General features: G+C 40.3%; 1 protein-coding gene across 3 annotated transcripts in view; it reads left to right on the top strand.

The window, feature by feature from the left end:
* The window catches only part of TGFBR3 (transforming growth factor beta receptor 3), a 185886-nt gene that overhangs the window by 432 nt on the left and 161280 nt on the right, over positions 1 to 24174 (top strand). For all 3 annotated transcript variants that reach the window (XM_018045754.1, XM_018045753.1, XM_018045752.1), the window contains exon 2: positions 23754 to 23933. In XM_018045754.1, coding sequence (XP_017901243.1) covers positions 23846 to 23933 — 88 coding nt within the window. In that variant the 5' untranslated portion in view covers positions 23754 to 23845. The remainder of the gene's footprint in view (positions 1 to 23753; positions 23934 to 24174) is intronic.

The raw sequence follows: 24174 nt of genomic DNA, 5'->3' as shown, positions 1-24174 counted from the left end.
CGGCCGGGATCGCTCCGGCCGCCAGGACCCCTGGGCTTCTTGGGGGCGGCGTTGGTCGGTTGGTGTTTACGCTGTGAGGTGCACAGGGGAGCGGCCGTCCCGGGTGGGCAGCGCTCCGGGCGATGCGGTGTGCTGGGGAGGACATCTGCTCCGCGCCTGCCCTCACTCTTCCTTTCCGCGGTTTCTTCTGACCTCCGCGGGGCGCGCTGGTCACTTCCCACTGGGCGCGTGACACCGTCGGTGGGAAAGATTTGTTGTGGGTTCACACTCAATTGCCATTGCAGAGGCTGCGGCCCCGGCACTGGCGCACCAACAGGAGCTTCACTCCCCGCGGGCCGCGCCCTCAGGGTGCACTGCGGGCGGCGCCGAGCGCTGCAGCCCTGAGTCCGCAGAGAATCCTCCCTCCCGCTTTAACTTGCTAGCCACCTTTCCCGGTTTATTTTGAAGGCTTCCCTTAGCATGTTCATTTGGTTAGAATAATCTGGAAACTCTTGGACTGTTGCTAGGAGAATCTCCTTGCAGTCTTGTTCTTATTAGGGCATTTGCTTCACTTTCCAGAATCATTTAGTGCAGGGGACCAGCTTGTCAAACGTGAATTACCTTGACAGTGTGTGTTAGTTACTCCTTCATGACCGACTCTGCGACCCCAGGGTCTGTAACGGACTGTGGCGAGCTCTCCAGGCTCCTCTGTCCATGAGATTCTCCAAGAATGCTGGAGTGGGTTGCCATTCTCTTCTCCAGGGGATCTTCCCGACCCAGGGATGGAACCTGGATTTCCTGCTTGGCAGGCAGTTTCTTTACCATCTGAGCCACCAATACTGGCTCCCACCTTGACCGAGTAGAACTTAATGGATTTAGTGTCTACAAAAAAGAGCTGGGAGAAGAAAATCACTCCATTCCCTTAGCTGTGAAATGGGAATAATAATAGTATTGGCCTCAGTGTTACTGTGAGAATTGAATGATTTAAAATATGTAAAGTACTAAACAGTACTTGTGCACCGCTATTAGCTGTGCTTGTCCTGAGCCCAGTGGAGACTGGACGGGAGCGTGGAGGGTAAGGGATGGTAGGAATGACAGACTGAAATGGGGAACCAGACTTTTTCTGAACTCTGCATCCCTTCCGAGAGAAATAAGCGATGGGTTTGGGAGGAGATAAGTCTCCCACAAGTAGCAAAGCACATGTCAAGACCTTTTAATTTTCCTGGAATAGTACTTTAGGTTGCAAACAGGTACTTCAGTGTGAAATTAGCTACTTTCTTTCCGGAAATAATAAAAGCTAACGTTTATTGGGCCCAAACTTTGTGCCAGACACTCTCCTAAATGCCTTATGGACACTTAATCGTTACACCAACTCTCTGGAAAAAAACACTATTAATAGCCCTAATTTGCAGATAAGACACTAGAAGTTAGTTACTTGCCCAGGCTATTACACAGCTGTTAGTTCTGACTCCAGAGCTAGCTTAGCCACTCAGCAGAGAGCAGCAAGTGCAGTCAGATTTGTGTGCGGTGAGTTTGGGCAGCTTTTCCCATCCTTCAACTTCCCACTGAGTTGAACACACATCTCTTGAAACACAAATCAGGTATCCATGATTAATGTAGATGATCTACCCATGGGGGTGCCAAATTTCAGCTTCTCTGAAACTGGCTCCAAGTAATTATAAATAGAACTCTGATTTATATTAATTAATTTAGATCTTTAAACTTCATTTCTCATATTAATTCTCCAGACATTGTTGGTCAGTGTTACTTAGCTTCCTTAGGAAACAGCTTGGGGTTGGCACAGGAGGCAGGGAAATAATTCTTACCCCCTTAAGGGCTATTAAAATGAAATTGATTTCATGCCATTGTGTCAGTTAAAGGATGTTGCTCTGTTTCTTGATGTTCTCTGCTTTTGGCTTCAATTCTGCATTGTTTAGTGTTTCAAGGCTTCAGCATGTTTTCAGCCCTTCAGTTTGTCTTTGTCATTTGTCAACTTTAATTTTTCCTGTTTTGATGGAATCTGACCATTACATGGCACCTTTGCTTAACAACTGTTGACCCAGCTCATGTTTTTAAGCATAAAAATCACCAACTTACTTTTGAACCCCAGCACGTCAAAGGCAACCCCTGGGGAATTCATTGTTATTTTGAGTATTAGCCAATAGGGGGAGCATTGCACACTATGTATTGATGTCTGTTGGGCACCTAAGCCAGTTTTTTTCGAGTATTCAGCATACATTTCAGGAATGGAAAATGTTGTGGCTTTATCTAGCAAAACAACCAGTTTGCTTTCTGACTTGACTATGGAGAACTGGGTTTAATTTCAACTGATGAATGTAAGAATAACTTTGAGGACAGGGCCTATATATTGGATATATGTCTAGAACTCTGTGGTGTATGGACAGATATTAAATACACACACAGTTTATTTCCATTTGTTTTCATTAAGAGGCATATGTAAAATGATTTAGTGTACTTTGAATAATATTTCAAACTATCTAGGAGAACTGGGAGTCCAGAGAGATGCACCGTGAATTCTTTTGTAATGAAGCTCATTTGTCTTTTGTAGTAGAGTGGATATAGTGAATTTGTTCTCAGGAAGGCTGGTGTTCTCACAATCCTGTCATTATCATTTTTCATTAACATCTGAGTGCAAGACAATAAGGAATTGTTATGTTGAGTTTCTATTCCAGTACATTCTTCAGAGGCTTATATTTTAGTACGATAATAGTTCAGAAATAACATGTTTGTTTAGTATAGATGCAGTGTATCTATAGATAAATAAATAAGCAATATTTAGGAATTAACATGCTTGGAAAAGCAGTTAAATTAACTTTTAAAAAAAGTTTTTCATCTCTGCAATTTTGTAGGTTAGTTTCCTTTCTTGCTTCTTAAGTATCAGGTACTTTATTTCATTTACCAAGTTAGGGTCAAGAGGATTTTATTTTAAAGTAACTTTCAAACTTAGTCCTTTCTTTCTAAATCTCAATACTGCAGTTACACTTCAGAGTAGCGTTTTATTTAGTCTGGTTTTCCATGGTCTTTTAGTTTACTTATTCAGCAAACTTGTAGCAACTCCCAACTCCCTAATAGGCTTAAGGTTCCTGGTGTTGGAGTTAGCCAGTCCCCTGATAGCAGGATGCCTTAAGGCTTCCTAGGGTTTAGGAAAGCCTGTTTGTTTTTTTTTAAACCACCATTATTGACAAAATTGGTTTGCTTAAAGAGAAGTATTGTCCCATTCTTTTGAAGACTCAAAGGAATTAATCTTTCTTTTTGCATGCAAACTTGATTGTATCTTGTAAAAATCAAGTGATTCTTGCTTTTCTGAGGGCCTGCTCTGGGCCTAAGCATACGGAGAACTCAAAGGTCCTTTGAGTACTAAGAAGGTGATCTCTGCAGACTCTTTAATACCTAACTGTTGACCAACTTCCCAGGATCATAAATTTGTGGAAATTTCTGACTTTACATTTTAAGCATAACAGGTAGAACCGTTAACATTTAGAGGATCACTGGTAAGTATCAACATTGCTGTAATATTTTTCCTGGATGAATTTGATCTGTGATCATTTTAAATTACCCCTGTTCTTGATAATCCATTTTGAAAATGTATTTTTTCTTCCCTTATTGCTGTTGGACAAAAACTAATTATAATTGTCAGGTTCATTAGTTAATGAGGACACTCTGGCTTTTCTCCTTTTTTTTCTTTTAATTCAACAATTATTTTATAAATGATCTTATCTCTGTTTCAGTCTCTCCACTGGAGCGTTTTGCTTATATTTTTAAACTTCTTTTGAAATTTTGAAACTTAAAATATTAACTACTTTTTTAAAAAAATTATTAACTACTTTTTGAACTTTGCATGATTCAAGTTAGATAGTGGTTTGGGGGTCTTTAACTTAAGAGCAATCTTGTATTGCCTTTAGGAACATGGATAGTTTGGAATATGAGTGAATCTAGGGCATTTGAGGCTTCCACATCTTCAGAGTAACACTTGGAATGATAGCGTTGTGTTTTTGTAGCATTTCATAAAACACAAGCTATTGCTGATTTGTTCGGTTTCTAGTCAAGCTGAAATAAATCACAGCTTGGAAGTGCCTTACGAAAAAGGATTTGGGTCCATTTCCTGGGCTCTGTCCATTTCTAGATTTCTTTTTTTATTTCTTTTGAAATAGCACATTTGTGTGTTAACTGACATTGAGATTTATTTTCTCTGTTTGCAAAGTTTTAAGATTTAGCACAGATTTCCAAGACTCTTGCCTTCTTTTAGGAGGAAATTGTTTTTATTTCTCCACCAAGACGTGCAGTATTTAATGTTTGAAGCAACATTCTTAAATTTTCTGCATGGGGCTCCTCTCATTTGGACCTTCTTCTGCATGTTTTATTCTTCAGTTTTCTAGGTCAAACAAGACTTAGTAGGCTGACAACTAAAGGTATAAGGGATGGAGACCATATTTAAAATTGAGATTATCCCGATTATCCCCTAAGGTCTGAAACATGGTCTCCAGAAGCACACCCTTAGGCTATCTTGATAGTTCCTGCTTAAGATAATTATAGAAAAAAAAAAGGTTAAGTCTGTTGCTAGTGCTGGTGATTCCTTTAGCCTGACAAAGTTCATTTTTAGGATTTAATTTTAAATTGTTGCCACAGTAATAATTTAGAATCTAGTCTGAAGTGTCAGCTCTGTCTTCACTTTAAGAAAAAGGATGGTGATCCAGAGGCATATACTTTCCCTTAATTCTTGGACACCGGGCTCTGGGAGAAAGGGGACTTCAGGGTTGGGTACTTTTTGTAGAAGAAGGAAGAAGCACCTGCTTGTTTGTGCTTCCAAGCTCATAATTCATTTCCCTGGTACAGGCTGAAGGTCAGCTTTTTGTTTGAATTTGCCGATGGACCATTTGTAAAAACACATTTAAGTTGATTAGTCCCTGAAAAAAAATGATCTTTAGAAAACAGTCTTTAAAAATACTAGTCCTTGAGCTCTCCTGTGATCAGATTGCCCTGGGAAAAGGTCTGGAGTTTACAGGTGTGATGACTAAGCACCAGTGATGGGTAAGAACACCAAGTAGACCAGGTGGAGGGCCTAGCAGAACTTAGGGTTTCTTTTTTTAAAATTCTGATTATACTATTTTATTAATGGAAACTTGATGAATACTTAATTCCATTTGGTGTGTGAAAAGATTCCCTTTTGGGAGTATAATTCCGTTAGCATTTTTAGTGATTTATGTGTTTTGACACATGAAATTGTTCATTGGATGCAAAAATACACTGGTGGCTATTTGCAAATTTCATTTTATAATTAACTGCAAGATGATTGCTGGAATAGAATTTTGCTTTAAAAAAAAATACTTGGAAGGTTATTTGAGGTGAAATATTTAGATTCCAATCTCAAAACCTTGTGTTCATGTGGTAGCCTAAATACTTTTGTGTGATACTCCCCTGTGTTGTTTTGAGTTATCTCTTTTCTGGTATTTTTCTTTAAAACAAAACGTACTCAAACACAACACTCTCCTTCTGAGTGTCCATAAAGAATAACTATCTCATTTTACTATATTACACTTTGTGCAATTGGCTGGCAAATGAAATTCAACTTTGAGGGAAAGCACCATTGACTCATTACATACATTTTGCATCACTGCATGTAAGGTCTTCCCTATATGTGTGGGAGAAGTTTCTGATCTTCCAAATGGGTATGTTTACTATTGTTGGTCTCTATTTGTCAAGTCCTTTCTGAACAGACATTCCTCTTAAGTTTCTTTTTTTTTTTTTTTTTAAGTTTCTTATTTTTGTGTCTTTATAGACATAGTTACAGGAGAAGGCAATGGCAACCCACTCCAGTACTCTTGCCTGGAAAATCCCATGGATGGAGGAGCCTGGTAGGCTGCAGTCCATGGGGTCGCACAGAGTTGGACACGACTGAAGCGACTTCGCAGTAGCAGCAGAGATAGTTAGGGCTTCCTGGGTGGCTCAGTGGTAAAGAGCCAGTGCAGGAGATGTAGGTTTGATCCCTGGGTCAGAGAGATCCCCTGGAGAAGGAAATGGCAACCCACTCCAGTATTCTTGCCTAGTGAATCCCACAGACAGAGGAGCCTGGCAAACTATAGTCCATGGCGTCACAAAAAGAGTCAGAAACGACTTAATGACTAAACAACAACAACACAGCTACTTGCCATATATTTATAATATGCCCTGTGAATCATGAAAAAATACATAGCTGCTTTTTTTGTTTTGAATCCATCATACTCATCCATTACAAAGCTGTGCAGCCATTGGATGCATCATGTTTTTGACACAGGAGCCAGGAGAACGATGACCTACTTGATACATTTCATATTTTGGGGGGGGTACATATGCTTTTTTCAGTCTGTGGCCTCTTTATTTCATTTCTAGAATGGCTGCTCTCTAAGAGATTGAAGGTTTTAATTTTATTCAGTGTGTGGGCAAACAGGGAGATTTCCCGTAGAAGCAGTTCTACCAAATTAAAAAAAAAAAAAATGCTTCCAGAAAGTATCCTATATAGATACCTTGTTAGATAAGGCTTTGATGATGTTCAGACAGGAAATAACACAAAGCAGGATTCCACTTAGCTTCATTGAATAGGGGGGCTGGGAGAGAGGTGGGGGGTGTCTAATTTGTTAGGGGAAAATGCACTTTTGCAAAATATAAGGCATTTAAATTTAAATTTTGGGGGGGGATTAATATATACTTCTAGTAGTTACATAGGTAAGAGGTTTGCAAAAGAAATTTTGTTAAGGTTGAGATTCTGTAGTTGGCAACTCTTATAACCCTGAAGATCCTGTTCCCTGAAGCCAGGAAAAAGCAGTCTGTTTCCAATTATAAATCACAAAAATAGGGAAATTAGGCCAAGAAAAATGACCATTTTGGGGGTTGGGTTGATGTTTTTCAGAGGGTGAAGGAGAAAGGACCATAGGCACACAGTAAAAAAAAAAATTGCTAGTTATTCTGTTGGCTTTCATTTTTTTTTTTCAAGCAGTCTGTATTGGAAATTAAGAATAATTTTAGGTTTTAAGACACTTCCTCCTTCAGCTCCTTTTTGTTTCTCAGAGTGCAAATAGAGGAGCAGAGTTAGGCAGCTTCTGCTGACACTGAGGGGCTTGGTCCCAGTGTTTTGGGACCCAGCTGGTATTACTGGTAAAGCCTTTTCCTGTCTGAATGGTGCCAGATTATGGCTTTCCAGCATCATCCCAGCTAGTTGGGGCTATGGTTTATTTATTACACTTTATACTACGCTTTGTGGGCTTCCCTCCTGTCTCAAACCGTAAAGAATCTGCTTGCAATGGAGGAGATCCAAGTTTGACCCCTGGATGGGGAAGATCCCCTGGAGGAGGGAATGGCAACCTACTCCAGTATTCTTGCCTGGAGTATTCCCTGGACAGAGAAGCCTGGGCGGCTACAGTGCAAGAGGTCACAAAGAGTTTAACAGGACTGAGCCACTAACACTTTCACTTCTTTCTTTTCCCCACACTATGCTTTGAATGAAGATGTAGTCCCAACGGATTAGTATAAAGCTGCTCTGGGAGAAAGACTAGGTTTGCTAGTGTGAGAACAATCGGAGGTGAGAAGCCTAACTGGGAGTTGGGTGACGTGTGAGTGAATCTATTGTCCTCAGCGCTTGTTGGAAGCAACTAGCCTTTCTTAAATACAGCCTGCTGTTAGTTTCAGGATTAGTGGTCCCATGAGACCCAGGTGTTAACTAAGAAATCTCCTTTCTACCACCAGAAGATCACCAACACATCTTAGTTCCTGTTTCTCACACCTTAAGCCTCCAGAGTGTTGAATAAAACTTTCCCGATGGTACAGAATCTTTCATAACAACGTCATCCTTCGGGGCTAGTGGTGTTCAGCGATTGACTCTTTTCTTCTCACCTCTGGCAAACTCCTCGGCCTGCAGCAGGCGGGCTCCCACGCCCACTGCACCGCCACCCCAGATGGGCGGGTGCGAAGTGCAAAATTCCGAGCTTGTTTTCAGTCAGCATCTTAAGTGTCCTCTCTCTGGTGCCTTACTCTCTCCCACGTTTTATTACCTTGGTTTCCTGGAACTATTTTGTCCTGGTTTCCCCCACTTCCTGCCCGATCTCTTCAGGTTCCCTTCTCAGTGCTTGTTCTGTGTAGGTCGTTGTTTTCCAGCTTCGATGTTTCCTTGCACTCCTTCGTCATTCAATGGCTCATATTTCTCTGTCACAGTGGTCACCTAACTCCCAGTTTTATGTGTCTGTCTCCTTATTTCCAGCAACTACCTGGCTATTCTGTCGATTTTTCTGTGAAGCCAAGCCCCATGGCGGTCCAGTGGTTGAGACTTCCTGCGTCCATTGCAGAGGGTGTGGGTTCCATCCCTGTTTGGGGAACTAAGATACCAGATGCCCCTCGTATGCGCGCAGTCGCTCAGTCGTGTCAGACCCTTTGCAGCTCCATGGACTGTAGCCTGCCAGGCTCCTCTGTCCATTTCCCAGGCAAGAATACTGGAGTGGGTTGCCATTTCCTACTCCAGGGCATCTTCCCAACCCAGGGATTGAGCCTGTGTCTCTTTGCATTTCCTGTTTTGTCAGGCAGATTATTTACCACTGTGCCATTTGGGAAGATGCTACATGCCCCTGGAGAGGGCTGAAGAACAGAACAAAACAACAACAATAAAATCGAAAAATTAAGTCCCAATCCCAGTGTACGATTTCTCTGTGGTCCCCAGCCCCTAACTCCTGTATTTCACATGTCAGTAAGTGGCAGCAGTTGCCAAGCTAGGATCCTCAGGCATACTCAATTTCCTTTTGCTTACCTCCTCCACCGACTCACACTAGTCTCATGGTGTCTTACTTTTAGCAGATCTCAACTGGTATTTTCTTTATTTTCGCTGAGTTCCAGGAGACTTTATTTATGGACACAGAAATTGGAATTTCATATAATTTCCAACGTATCATGATATTTTATCATTCCTTTGACTTTTTTCCATCATTTTAACATGTAAACACCATTCTTAGCTCTAAAATAGAGATTGGCTTCTCTACAATAGAGATCACTTCATGGGAAATAGATGGGGAAACAGTGTCAGACTTTATTTTTTTGGGCTCCAAAATCACTGCAGATGGTGACTGCAGCCATGAAATTAAAAGACGCTTACTCCTTGGAAGAAAAGTTATGACCAACCTAGATAGCATATTGAAAAGCAGAGACATTACTTTGCCAACAAAGGTCCGTCTAGTCAAGGCTATGGTTTTTCCTGTGGTCATGTATGGATGTGAGAGTTGGACTGTGAAGAAAGCTGAGCACCGAAGAATTGATGCTTTTGAACTGTGGTGTTGGAGAAGACTCTTGAGAGTCCCTTGGACTGCAAGGAGATCCAACCAGTCCATTCTGAAGGAGATCAACCCTGGGATTTCTTTGGAAGGAATGATGCTGAAGCTGAAACTCCAGTACTTTGGCCAACTCATGGGAAGAGTTGACTCATTGGAAAAGACTCTGATGCTGGGAGGGATTGAGGGCAGGAGGAGAAGGGGACGACAGAGGATGAGATGGCTAGATGGCATCACTGACTCAATTGACATGAGTCTGAGTGAACTCCAGGAGTTGGTGATGGACAGGGAGGCCGGGTGTGCTGCAATTCATGGGGTTGCAAAGAGTCGGACACGACTGAGCAACTGAACTGAACTGAACTGAACTAGGTCTATAGGTCAAGCCCTGCAATTGGCATGTTCTTCTCTATTTGCAAATCATCATCTCACCTGGATTATTGCAGATGTATTCCAGTTGGTTTTCCTGGTTTCAGTATCTTTCTCTCAAATTGTTCGTCCATTATGATTGGAACCTTCTAAAATACAGGTCGGACACGACTGAGCGACTGAACTGAACTGAACTGAAAATACAGATCTGTTTTCCTTTCTTTTATTTAAAATGTCTGCTGTTCCATTATCCTTGGCAGGGGATGTCTGGTTACTCACAATGTAGCTCAGCCTACTTTTTAGCTGTTTTCCTTCACTTCTCCCATGAACCTCACTGTGCTCCTACAAGACTCCTTATGTTTTCCAGAGCACACCCTGTGTTCTCATGCCCTGTTCCTTTAGTACTGGTCTTTTCTCTAGCATCCCCTCCTTTTCCTTCTTTCTGGTGGCCCCCTGTTTAACTCCATCATCACCTTCTCTGCTGTAGTTTCACGTGGCTCTTCCTGGCAGGTGGTTGATTGCTTCCTCCCTTTATTTCTCTTAGAGTCTTTCTCCTGCTGCCTCCTGAGAATTTACTTTCTTCTTCTCCAGACTTCCCTAGAGCAGGATTGAGTCTTACCATCTTTGTAACCTGGGTGTGTGGCATGGGCATGGCCATGTATGTTGTCAAACGGAATTCAACTCGGCTCCACTTCTGCTAAAGCTTGAGGGAAAGACCAAGTTTGCAGTTGATATGAATTGTAACTGTAGATAAGACAAAGGAAATCAACTCAGAGTCATGTAGTTTAGGATTAGATTGGGGCTTAGAAATAATCCTTTCCAAACCCCTCTAAAGATGAGGACAGCCAGGTACAGAGAGCGTGGGTGGTCTGCCCAAGATTGCAGGGCGGGGAGCAGTGCTTCCCTCTGCCCCTCTCCAGTAGTCTCCACCCAGTAGTCAGAATGGCCTTGATAAAACCTAAGTCAGATGCTGTCATTTCTCTAATTAAAACGCGCTCTTGTTCCTGTCTTTCTCAGCGTAAAAACCCCAATCCTTATAATGATCCATGAAGCCTTAACCAGCCCGGCTCCCTTGCCTGTTACCTCTTTGACTTCACCCTCCATTTTCTGGCTTGCTTACTCTACTCTAGCTACTTGACCTGCCTTCCCTTTCCCATGCCAGACACACTCTGTCTCAGGGCCTTTGCATGTGCTGTGTTCGTTGCTTGTAATGTTTTTCTCCCAGATATCTACACTGTTCACTTCTTAGGGTTAGGGTTAGGTCCTTACTTGAAACAAACAAACATGTACACAAACAAACCTTCCTGTCTTGCTTCTCTGTTTTATTAATTTTCTCAGCATTTATCTCTGCCTCATATATAATTGTATATCTTGTTTATAGTTTTGGTCTCCCCTGACTAGAATGTAAGCTCCACAAGGTCAGGGATTTTTGTATATTTTATTCCCTTTTGAATCCCCACACAGACCTGGCACTGACTGAGCAGGCAAATAGATAAATATTTGTTGGATGAATATATAAATGAGAGGAAGCAAGATTTGTGGTTTCTTGTAGATCCAGTTAAATGTACACTTATGACATTGAAAAGGGAACACTATCAGGTATGTCTGGAGGGAGAATCTGATTTTTTAAAAATCCCCATTCAAGACCTGTCAGACTAGAACACTGACTTCTTTTAATTGTCTGACTTGAAGCAGTGACAGTGGGTTCTGCTCAGCCTTAAAGTGGTTTGGGAAGACTCCCATTTTACCTCTAACAGGCTAGGGCTTGCTGTGGTTTCTCTCTGCCTGTGGTTTGCCCTTTAACCCATGGGACTACAAAGATGAAAAGTAAACATGGTATTAAACAGAAGAGCTGGGGGAGAGGGTATGGGGCAGAGGAGCAGAATTTCCTTGTGGCCCTGACATCTTCCCTTGGCTCTGGGCCCATGCACAGGGCCGCTCACTGAACCTTCTAGAGTTGCTTCGGGGCTATACCCTAAGGAATGGTCTTGAGACTGCCAGGCCAAACTCCTGAGTTTTGCTTTGATGTTCTGATTTCTTTGAAAAGAATTGTTTAGTTTAGACAAAAAGGACATTGGAGTATGGATTTTTTAAACATTAAATTACTGTCTTAATTTTGAAGAGAGGTTTTAACCCTTTTCAAGATAGCTGTTGAAATTACCATTTGCACACTTCCCTAGCGGTCCATTGGTTAAGACTGTGCTTCTGCTGCAGAGGGCACCAGTTCTATCCCCACCAGTTCCCCATTAGGGAAGTTCTGCATGCTGTGCAGTGTAGCCAAAAAGAAAAAAACAAAAAAGAAATTACTGCTTGCTTTTGTCAGTAGTGCTGCTGGGGGTATGGTCGTTTGAAACCAATGACTTAAACCCAAGGGGTAGTAAATTATACTTCTGAAGAATAATCCAATTTTGGGGGTAGGGGGTTGGGTTGAGTATAGAGCTAGTTTATATTAGTGTAACAGTCGTTTTAGAGTTACTTACCTCTCTCTCTTTTTGTGATAACATCAGTATGATTTCTACAGAGCCCCCCTCATCAGGACAGGAAGCTCAGCCAAGGAACTCAAAGGCTTAGGAGGATGTTATTGGCCCTATACAAAGCTGTAGCACAATTTAACCCTGGGATTCAAAACCATCAAATTGAAAGTAAATTGTCTTGAATGGAGCTGCTGTCAGTGACCTAGTTAAAAATCAAAGCTACCGTTTCCTGAACACTAAGAACATATGAGCTCTCTGAATAGTGTCTAGTACATGGTGGTTGTTTACTTGCTAAGGCACACCCAACTCTTTACGACCCAATGGACTGTAGCCCACCAGGCTTGTCTGTCCGTGGCATTTCCCAGGCAAAAATACTGGAGTGGGTTGCCATTTCTTTCTCCAGGGGATCTTTCCGACCCAGGGATTGAACTCATGTCTCCTGTGTCTCCTGCATTGGCATGTGAATTCTTTACCACTGAGCCACCAGGGAAACTCTCTGGTACATGGTGCTGGTGCTGCTAAGTTGCTTCAGTCGTGTCCGTCTCTGTGCGACCTCATGGACTGTAGCCCACCAGCCTCCTCTGTCCATGGGATTCTCCTGGCAAGAACACCGGAGTAGGTTGCCATGCCCTCTTCCAGTGGATCTTCCCAATCCAAGGACTGAACCTGCATCTCTTAGGTCTCCTGCATTGGCAGACGGGTTCTTTACCACTAGTGCCATCTGGTACTTGGTAGGTGGTAATAAATAATGAATGAATGAAATAAAACTGCTGATTGAGCCTCGCCTCCATGGTTACAAAACAAAATAACTTCTCCCTTATGTCAGATCTAATCAGGCTGCCACTATCGGAAAGTGACTGTGGGGCTTGGTTGGTGTCCACAACAGACAAGCTCCTGTTTGGTGGTTAAGATCATAGGCTGTGGAATCAGACAGACCCGGGCTCAAATCCTGGTGCCAGGATTTACTAGCTTGGGGGTGGTTTAACCTCTTAAGCCCCACTTTTATCGCTATAAAATGAAGTTAAAGAAATCTGTCTCCTTGAGTTTTTGGGAGGTTGAAATGAGAAGTTGTGAGAAACAGAGTAGGTGCCCCATAGATGGGAACTGGGACATTTTGCGAAGTCCAAAGAAGGTGGCAGCGTGTTAGCCTCTAATAGGAAGGCAAATGTTGCAGAATCACATGAACGACCACAGAATAATTACAAAGCAGCCTGTGGACAAGTCTTGGCTGTGCTACTAACTAGCTGTGTATCAGTGGACCAGTCATTGAGCCTTTTTAATTCTTGGTTTGCTAATCTGCAAAATTAAAGGGTTGGAGTAAATGTTATCTATTTCTAACATTCTGAGTTGGCTCTAAGTAGAGGATAACATGGAACAAATTATACACAAAATGTTAAGGAAACAGTGTTTACAGAGGGATGGCAGTAATCAGAAGTGACTTTTGAAATGAGGTGAGGAGAACAAGTAGAATTCATGGAGTTTGAGGAGTAGAATAAAAATGGCAATTTTGATGAAATAGGCAGATCTGACAAAATTCAGGTTTTGTGATTTCTTGCCTTGCTTATAAGATAATTTATTTAAATATTTTTTGTTTATATAAGTTGTGTGTTAAAAGATGTAGTATTAATACTTTCTTTACACTTATATTGTCAAGTTGAATGTTTTCCTAGGGTAATACTTCGCAGTTTTGTTGTCATTCCTGCTAGCTACTCCATGATCATGTGTTTCACATTTCCACAAGTGTATTTGAAGTCTCATTTTATAGGAAAGATTCAGGATTAGTTTTTAGCTCTTACAATGACAATTATAAGTAAGGTAGAGAATAAAATATTTTCTTGTTTAATCTCTTCATGTTAGAGATGAAAAAGTTAAAGCCCAGAATGAAGTGACTTGTCTGAGCTTGTGAAATGTGTTGATACCCAAATTCTTGCCTCTGCTGTTCCTTTGATGCTGCCTGAGGTATAGGGTTTTTTTTAGATACAGTTCTTAATAGTTAGAAAGTGAAAGAAAGTGTGAAAGTGTTAGTTGCTCACTTATGTTCGACTCTTTGCGACCCCCTGGACTAGCCCGCTAGACTCCTCTGTCCATGAAATACTCCAGGCAAGAATACTGGATGTGTAGCCATTCCCTTCTCCAGGGGATCTTCCCAACCCAGGGATCCAACTCAAGGCTCCTGCACTGCAGATAGATTCTTTCCCATCTGAGCTACCAGGGAAACCATTCATTTATTATTGAGAGATGTTCTGATAACTCACCGTCTTTTCATACTACTTTTAATTGTAATGTACAAGATAGTATTTTATACTTGAGATCCAGATGGTACCTTCACTGGTTGCCTTCTATATGCTAAGTGAGCCAGGGCAGCTGTCATCCCTCTTTGTGAAATGAACAGATGAGTAGGAAAGCCACACCTGTAAGGAAGTAATTACATGGAGATTTACTTTGGGGGTGGACTGCACTATATTCTAGGTGTCCAAGTTTAATTTCAAGAGAATTAGAGGAGGCTTCCTTAAAGAAGTAATGCTTATACAGAGACCTGAAGTCTTGAAGATGTTAGAAATTGGCCATGTTAGGGGAACCATGGCGGGTCATTGAATTGCAATACAGTGAAGGTCACTCCTGGAGGCAAGGACTTGACCCTTTTGTAGAACTGAATTAAGGCGAGCGTGAATGGAGCATGCAGAGGATGAGGGGGGACTAAGTTGGCAACATCCAGCAACCATGCAAAGTGTTTTGGTCTTTATCCTGACAGCAGTGGGCAACCATCAAAGGGTTTTAATTCTTAATGTTTCACAAGCCTGAGTGGCTGAACCCTTTCTTTACCAAATAATATCAGTTGAGTGATCAAAATGTATCTGTTGAGGGATTATCCCCACCCAAGAGAAAGAATTTTATCTTGGAAGTCAGTGAGAGGAATAAAAAAACGTGCTTAATTGTGATTAGCACAATAGCCTTATTGCTGGAGTGTTTATCCTGAATTCATATATTTGCAGAATCCCTGCATATAAAGATGTGAATCAAATGTTTCAGTAAATTAATATATGTTGTACAAAATGGTCTGTTGGCGGTCTAGGAGATGTAGCGCTTTTAATTTATTTTTTGGCCATGCCACACAGCATGTGAAATGTTAGTTCCCTGACTAGTGATCAGACCCACTCCCCCTGCAGTGGAAGTGTGGAGTCTTAGCCCTTCAACTGCCAGAAAAGTCCCACCCCAAAGCTTTTTTAAATGACTTGGTGCAAGCTAGGACCTGAGAATAGTCAGCTGTGCTGCTTTGGCTGGAATGATTGCTGCTTTGTGATTTAATAAAGCCTTTTGGTGATAGCTGTTTCTTCCCTCTAGGCATCTGGGTTAGTTTGGTGGCAGTGCCAGGCTGAGCTCTGAAGCCCCCTGGCTAAACCCCTGAAGCTAATTTGGGAATCATATGGTAGAACTGAGGAGGGCTATGCAGCCAGATCTTTGTAACTTATACAAGAGCTGTTGAGGCAGTAGCTTTACTGCCTTTTTGGAACAGCATTACAATTTGATAACTGTCTTTAGGACTTTTGTATTAGGTTTGGAATCATTACTTTTTGGTGATGGAGGAAATTTCTGAAATTCTAGGTGACAAAGTCTAATCCCAAAATTAATATAAACTTTGATGTAAACTGCTGTTTATATTATACTGTGACTGGTAGTTTGCCTTTTTTTTAAAGATGATGCATTTTAACTATAAAACTTCAATGACTATTTTTTTTAACATATTGAATGGGAAAAAAATGTATTATGGGGGCCAGATATTGTTTTAGGTATCATGCCCATATTCTGTCTCATATGTTACAATCAAAATATCATTACTATTTTGCAGATGAGGGGGTGATGGAGGCTAAATGACTGGTCCAATGTAATATATCTGAGTAAGCCAGATTTGGAACCCCTAAGAATAGTTCTCTATGAATTCTAGCTTAGAATTATAAGCAACTGAAATCTTTAGATGCAGAAATATTAAATGTGAAAGGTGGTTCTTGGAATACTGCAAGGGTGAGTTAAAAATATCAGTCCTAGTTTGTTTGAACTTGAACAAAACCTGGTCTTTTACAACCTTGTGAGATGTATCCAGGCCCACCCTCCTCTTTATGCTGTATTTTGCTTGGGCAGTGAGATCTCTTGTGCTTGGGATAGACAGAGGGCTCTTAAGGACTGACTGAAGGTCAGCCCCGAGGAAATTAAGGTTGCTGGGGCCAGAGATGTGTTGGTTACACTCTTAGCCAGGAGTGAGGGTGGACCAGGCCCTGAAGGGGTAGAGGAGAACAGAACCCAGCTTCTCTGTATTTCTTGTGCCCTCTGTGCATCCTGCCTTCTTTTACTGGGTCTTCATGTAGAATTCCTACCTATAAGTATAGGTAGCTCAAGAGTGAAGTGAAAAGAAAAAGTGCTAGTTGCTCAGTTGTGTCCAACTCTTTAGGACCCCATGGACTATAGCCTACCAGGCTCCTCTGTCCATGGAATTCTCCAGGCAAGAATACTGGGTTGGATAGCCATTCCTTCTCCAGGAGATCTTCCTGACCCAGGGTTTGAACCTATATCTCCTGCATTGGCAGGCAGGTTCTATACTGTCTGAACCACCAGGGAAGCCCAGGTAACTCAAGAGTGATCCTTCTTTTTTCCTTTCCACTGGCAGGCACAGAATATTGAGACTTTACTTAATCTTAGGCTTCAGGATAATAATTCCCTTTGGTAGAGACAGGCTGCTAATGATAAGTAATACAGCTTTTGTGCTGTTACTTGTACAATTTCATTTGATGCCTTGTTACCACACTGTGATGTAGGTAAGGTTAGTTTCAGTTCAGTTCAGTCGCTCAGCCATGTCTGTCTCTTTGTGACCCCATGGACTGTAGCATGCCAGACTTCCCTATCCATTACCAACTCCTGGAACTTGCTTAAACTCATGTCCATTGAGTCAGTGATGCCATCCAACCATCTCATCTTCTGTTATCCCCTTCTCTTCCTGCCTTCAATCTTTCCCAGCATCAGGGTTTTTTCCAATGAGTCAGTTCTTTGCATCAGGTGGCCAAAGTATTGCAGTTTCAGCTTCAGCATCAGTCCTTCCAATGAATATTCAGGACTGATTTCCTTTAGGATTGATTGGTTTGATCTCCTTGCAGTCCAAGGGACTCTTAAGAGTCTTTTCCAATGCCACAGTTCAAAAGCATCATTTCTTCAGCGCTCAGCTTTCTTTAGTTTATTTTCTTACAAATCAAGAAACTGAGGTTCCATTCTAATCTAAACCACGTTTCTTGTCTGACTGCTGTCCGAGTTTTAACTGATCATCTTAGCACTCTGGGCTCCTTTGGTGTGTTCCCCACATGGTACCCAGAAAAGTCTTTATTTATTTTTAATTAAAAATTTTCAGTTTTATTGAGATATAATTCACACGTAACATTGCATAAAATACAACATAATGATTTGTATATTGTAAAATGATTACCATAGTAAGTTTCGTTAACATCCATTACCTCACATAGTTAACAGCTTTTTTATAACTTGTGTTAACTTTTAAGATTGATTCTTACCGACTTGCAAATGGACAGTACAGTATTGTTAACTACAGCCATCATATACATGCTATCCCCAGAACTTATTTAGATAACTGGAAGTTTGTACCTTTTGTCTACATTCACCCATTTCCTCTACTGTTCACTCCTGCTTCTGGCAATACCAATCTGGTCTCTGTTCCTAAGAGTTCAGTTTTTTAGATTTCATAGTATTTGTCTTTCTCTGACTTACTTCACTTAGCATATTGACTACGAGATCTATCAGTTTTGTTGCAAATGGCAGGGTTTCTTTCTTTTGTGGCTGAGTAATATTCCATTATAGACACACCACATTTTCTTTATCCAGTCATCCATCAGTGGACATGTAGTTTGTTTCCATGTCTTGGCTACTGCAAATAATGCTGCAGTGAACATGGGGTTGCAGATATCTCTTTTGCAGTGGTTTAACTTCCTTTCGGTATAAAGCCAGAAGTGGAATTGCTGGATCATATGGTAGTTCTGTTTTCAGTGTTTTGGGAAACCTCCAGCTGTTTTCCACATGGGCTTCCCGGGTAGCTCAGTGGTAAAGAATCTACTAGCAATGTAGGAGATGTAGGAGACCACTGCAGTGCAGGAGATGCAGGTTGAATCTCTGGGTCAGGAAGATCCCCTGGAGAAGGAAATGGCAACCCACTCCAGTGTTCTTGCTGGGAAAATTCCATGGCCAGAGGAGCCTGGCAGACTATAGTCCATTGGGTCGCAAAGAGTTGGACACAACTGAGCAGCTAAACCACCCGCATAGTGTTTTCCACATTGCCCGTACCAGGGAAACTTTAAAAACCTACTGGGATCATGCCGCTTTCCTGTTTAAACTCTTTCTTGAACCTGTTCCTTTCCCTTCCTATTGACTCTGCAGCCAAGCTCCCTTCAGCATCAGTGACTTGTAATGGTTCCTTTATCTGAAATGTTATCCTTCACCAGAGCTTTTAAATCTTTACTTATCCTTCAAGTGGTGATACTTTTTTAAAGAGCTCTTATCGTAGCCTATAATTACATTTTCTGGTGATTATTTGCTGGTTATCCCACCATACTTTAAGCCTATGAGGGCAAAAGAATATGTCTCTTTGTGTGGCCATTATATTCCCATTGCCTGGCATGGAATAAGCAATAAAGATTAACTGAAGGGAGAAATGAGGCTCAGGAAATTAAATTCTTGCCTAATGTAGTAGATAATGTTACCTTTACTAGAATATAAGCACCATGAAGGCAGGATTTTTGGCTCCTTTTATCCCTGCTATATCTTTGATATTTTTAACAGTGCCCGGCTCCTCATAGTAAATATTGAATATTGATTATACTTGGATGCAATTCCAAAGATTTCTTATCCACATCCAGCGCTTTTCCCCTCTTTGTGCCAAGTCTGTCTGAAAATGGGGATTTGGGATTAGCCAGTTTCTCTGTGTTGTAGAGAAATGGGAGAGTTGCTGCTGTGACTCAGTAAGGTGGTTTTGCTGTCTCTGTGTACAGGTCTTAAAGGGCATCCAAGTGTCATCAAACAATAGTATCTGTTCAGGCTGCCAAGCTATATATTGATGTCATCCATCCTGCCTTTTTTCTAAGTCCCCTGAATAACATCCATCAGAGCAGTTCTTCTACCAGCTTTTAATTAACCATTTGCAGACTTAACAGTATACCTTTCTCCAAAAAATTCACTTAAATGGCAGACTAGAAACATTTTAATGATCTGCTAGAAAACCTTTTCATGCTGAAGGACCAGAAAATCAGGTGTTACTTACTATTTGGGTTTAGGGAATAGGTCATTTTTTATTCCACTCAATATACACATCTTTAAGATCTTCACATTTGTTGAATATTTTCCATATTGGAGGCTGAACAGTCATAGTGTTAAAATATGACAATGCAAAGATTTGTGCTTTATCTTCAAAGAACTTGAGTCATATAGCATCACCAAGGATTGTTTATTTATTATGACCACCACCCACAGTCCTGAAGTTAAGTCTTAGTTTGTGATCAGTAATGATTTGTGCAAAGTGCACGTGTCAACATGGAAGTACCGATGTCTGATGGCAGCTATGGCAGGCTTCCCTTTCTCTTGGAGAAAACATTCTGTTTCCAGAGATTGAGCACTGAGGGAGAGAAAATGGTTACTAGTTTGTGGCAACTGACCTGGAACTTCAAGATAGAGTGCTGTCATGGGAAGACCCTGTTTCTAGTCTTGACTCTGTCTTATTGTTAATATTTTGGTCAAGTGCTGGTCTTGGAGATTGGGCTTCCCTTCATCCATGAATTCTGTTGAGCTCGTATAAGTTTAAAAGCTGTTCATGTTATCTTTAGCAGGCTAATTCTCATAATTGAGAAATTGATTGGGTGGAAGCTAATTGTAGGTTCCAATTTTGAATAACCTCATGTTCTTAGCCACTGTGTTAGGTATCTAAGGGGAAGTTAGTAATCTTTTTTGCTGGCTGTTAGCTTATTGCCAGGCATTGTTTCACCACGTTTTCCCTCTAAGATAGAGCAAGGTTTGCACTTAAAAAAATTCCTGATCAACCCAGGGAATACCAATAGTTCCCAATCAATTCCTTTTGAATATTGGTTCAAAAAACCATGATGTATTTCAGGACTCATTTGGGTAGGGGTTTTCAGCTATTCCTGGTCTTTCCCTGTGAACTCGTTGTATCACTAGAGAATGTGGGGCAATGCACTAAGTTTAATGACCTTAGAAATAGACTCAGGGGAAATTAGAAGAATTAGTATCACATTCATTTTTAAAAAACTCCATTAAGGTCTCACTCAGAATTATTTTTTGTTCATTTGTGGATACTATAAGTTTTGGTACCCTTTGAATGGAATACATTACTTTGAAATGTGGGCAAAATGACTGTTTCACAGTATCTTTCAAATTGTTCTTTTAAGATTTTGAGCACCCTATTTATATATCAAAAGAAAGCTGTTTGTTCTTAAAGTCCAAAGAGATACAGAGAGGTCAGAAAACCAGGGTGGTTGAGTCCCTGATCTATGCAGATGGAGTGTGATATAACCTCAGAGAAAGAAAAGGATTGGTAATTCCCTAGTTTTGTTCCAGATCTGTGACTTTTACGAAGCTTTTGATCATCCTGTGTTCTCCTAGTTAGGGAACTGATCCCCAGGTTGTGTGTTCAGCTGCTGATATGTGCAAGTCTTGGCCAAAACTGGAGTTCCAATGAATGGAATGACACACTTCCCTTTTTATTCCCCTCTGCCTTAGGATCCTGTCACCACATTGGGAAGATTAGACAAAAACTCTCTGCAGTTTATTTTCTCTTTTGAACAAGTTACATTGTGGAGGTACTTTTAAGCTAAAAGAAAAAAAGCTCCTTCTTTGTTTGAAGCAGCAGTGTGTTAGTTTCAACTTGTCTTGGACTTCCTCAGAGATGTTTTAAGATCCGGTGTAAACTTGCTGTGGTTTGCCTTTGGGCATCAAACTGTTTAGCTTGGCTCTATTATATCTGTAATTGCTGCGTTTTAATAATTACCCAATATTCTTGTCAGCAATTTGCAGTCTATATTTTTTTAATAGAACCGTTTGCCTTTCTCTCCCAGGTTCATTCAGACTTGGTTTAAGCCCTGGATTAATGTGCACAGCCCCACAGACCCTCTGCAGCTGAAGGCAGAGGGGTGACACAAGTTTATTAAATATTCCTACAAGCCTCGTGCTGGTTATGTAGTTTGTGTGCACCATAAAAACCCTCTGGGAAGTCATCTTCTGAGATCTCTTTATAGGGTCTTGCTTTATAAAAGTTGCCTTTTTAGTAATTGTTGAAATAACATGTTCTTCTAGAGTTTTCCTTATCCATCCATTCAGGAAATCTAATTTTTTGAAGGGAAAAAAATAGGGACAAATTCTCTTTGCTGTCATTGATTTTTTTTTTCTTTTGGGTCATTGATTTTTAAGGTAACCGAGGAGACTTCCATTACATCTGAGGTGATGCGGAATTATGGTGGCAATCACTTTAAGCAGTGATTGGAAACAATTTTATGGTGTCCAGAGTTATGTCTATAATTTAGTCAGTTTTTGAGATAAGACCATTGTGCCACCAGTGAACTGTGCCTCAATTTGCTTGATAACTTTGTTTTCTTAGTGATCTGCTCTTTAGCTTATCTCCTTTTGGTGTCCATTGTAATGTTTATTTTGCAGTAAACAAAAAGTTAAACTGATTTTTCAGTAGCTAAAAATTATGTAAATAGCTATACCCTAATTTTTCTTTCTTGGTATAAATATACCTCAAAGGGAATGGACCAATAATGATAATAATAGCTAACATTTATTCATTGCTTATTATGAGCTAGGCACTGTTCTAAACACCTATGTTAACTCATTTAATCCTCACAATAGTTTGGAGGATAGTTTCACCCATGCAGAGTGTCCAGGTCAACATCACTCATTTGGGAGGTGGCAGAGTGGATTCACACCTATGCAGACCTTTTACTGCTACTCTAATCTGTATTTAACTCATACTAGGTTTTTAAAACTATTTTCCTACCTAGATTGGACCACAGTGCCTCCTGCATATGTAATAGTTTAGTTTTAAAGCATATATAAAAATTATCTTTGAAATTCGAACTTTATTGTTATTGCTGGGTAGGTAATACTTGTAAAACCCAAAAGGGAGTTCACTGAAAAGGTTTCCGCCCTCTCCTACCACTGTACCCCAGTCACCCTATTTCCTTCCTTCTCCAAGGCTATTAGTATTGCTACTACTTCACACTTGATGCAGTGAATTAAAACCATTTAATTCAAGCTTGTTTTGCCATTGTTTTTATGTATTTGTACTGTGTCTGCAAGTGCCTGAACTAGCTTTGTGTCTGAAGGTAGCATGCTGTTTCTGGGGATGCATTTTTCCGGCTCTGGGTAACAGGGCTGCGGTCTCTAGCTGTTTGAGGTGGATCCTAGAAACTTGTGATCCTGCCTGTCTGAAGCTTAGATCAGGCAGAGTCGTCATAGTTTTATCCAGTTGTCAGATAATTTTTATTCCTGACACCAGGAATCATGTCCTTACGCAACACCTGGAGCATAGTAGGTGCTCAATAAATGTTTGTTGAATTGCAGCTTCTATGGGTTGTTCCAGACTCAGGGAGATAAGGTTGGAAAATTTATCAATACGTTGCAGTGTCTAAATGAGGTAATTTTTAGGGTCATTGGAGGATATTCCAGTTAATCCCACCTTCACAAAACTTGTCATTTCAAGGCTCTAGATAGGAAAATTTTTTAAAAAGCCTCTTGGATCCTCTAGTCAAGTAACCAGATAGTCTCAGATGGAGTTGAGAGACAAGTTTTCACATGTTAAAATGTTGGCGAACAGTTGAAATAAGAATTTTGCTTTTTAATGGTTCCTTATGTTTTCAGATTGATTCTAGATTAATGTTTTAATTTGATCTTTATGACAGGTCTGTCACTATAACATTAGACTGAGTTCTTTTAAAAAACTTTTATTGAACTCTAATTAATTTACAATTTTGTGTTAAATTCTGCTATATAGCAAAGTGATTTGGTTATACACAGATATATTCTTTTTCACATTCTTTTCCAGTATGCTTTATCATAGGATGTTGATAAAAAACATAAAAATATAAAATATAAAAATTTATAAAATAAAAATTAAAAAATATAAAATATATTTTTATATATGCTTTGTATAAGATGTTGTTATTTATCTATGCTATATATAATGGTTTGCATCTTAGATTGAGTTCTAATCAGAGTTGGTTTTTTTTTTTTTTGCTGAAGTTCACTTATTAAGTGTCATTGATTAGTGTTCCAACATAACTGATGATGTTATGTTTAAGTGTACCTTGATTTTATTCTATACTCTTGAAACTTTACTATAAAACCAAAGATTTAAAACATCAAAGCAAACATGTATTTGCAAAAGTATTTGCTGTAAAAATCTTTATTTGGTAATTACTGCTCCCCCTCCCCCCCAGTTTGCTTGAGGGCCGTCTAGTCATCTTTTAAAGTAAATTTCTTATACTTTATAGGAATTCTTCATTTTACTTTAATATGTACTTATGAACAGAAATTCCTGCATTAAGTTTTCTTCTTAAAATGTGTATTTTTACAGGCAATTTGAAAATTGGAAAGAAAGATTTTAAAGCCACTTTTGATTTGCAACGATTGTCAATAATCTGAAGAACTACAGGCTGAGGTGACTGAATGGGACACACTTTTGGAGAAATAAAAATGACTTCTCATTGTGTGATTGTCATGTTTGCCTTAATGAGTTCCTGCTTAGCAACTGCAGGTAAGTAGCATAATACAAATTGCATGTTCATTATGTTCTTTTGGATATATTTTTCTTCAGTCTAGAAAAATTTAGAATATGTGATGTTTATGCAGAGCTTGAGTATTTACATTCTTCAAGGAATAAAATACTTGACTCCTCTACAGATACACAATGTGTTTGCCTATATTATATCCTACTACACTGCTAAGCTGCTAAGTTGCTTCAGTCGTGTCCGACTCTGTGCGACCCCATAGACGGT

The sequence above is a fragment of the Capra hircus genome, chromosome 3 (assembly GCF_001704415.2).
Source record: "Capra hircus breed San Clemente chromosome 3, ASM170441v1, whole genome shotgun sequence".
Taxonomy (NCBI): Eukaryota; Metazoa; Chordata; class Mammalia; order Artiodactyla; family Bovidae; genus Capra; species Capra hircus.
Note: the sequence above shows the minus strand (reverse complement) of the source record. Positions and strands in the feature narration are given on the sequence as shown.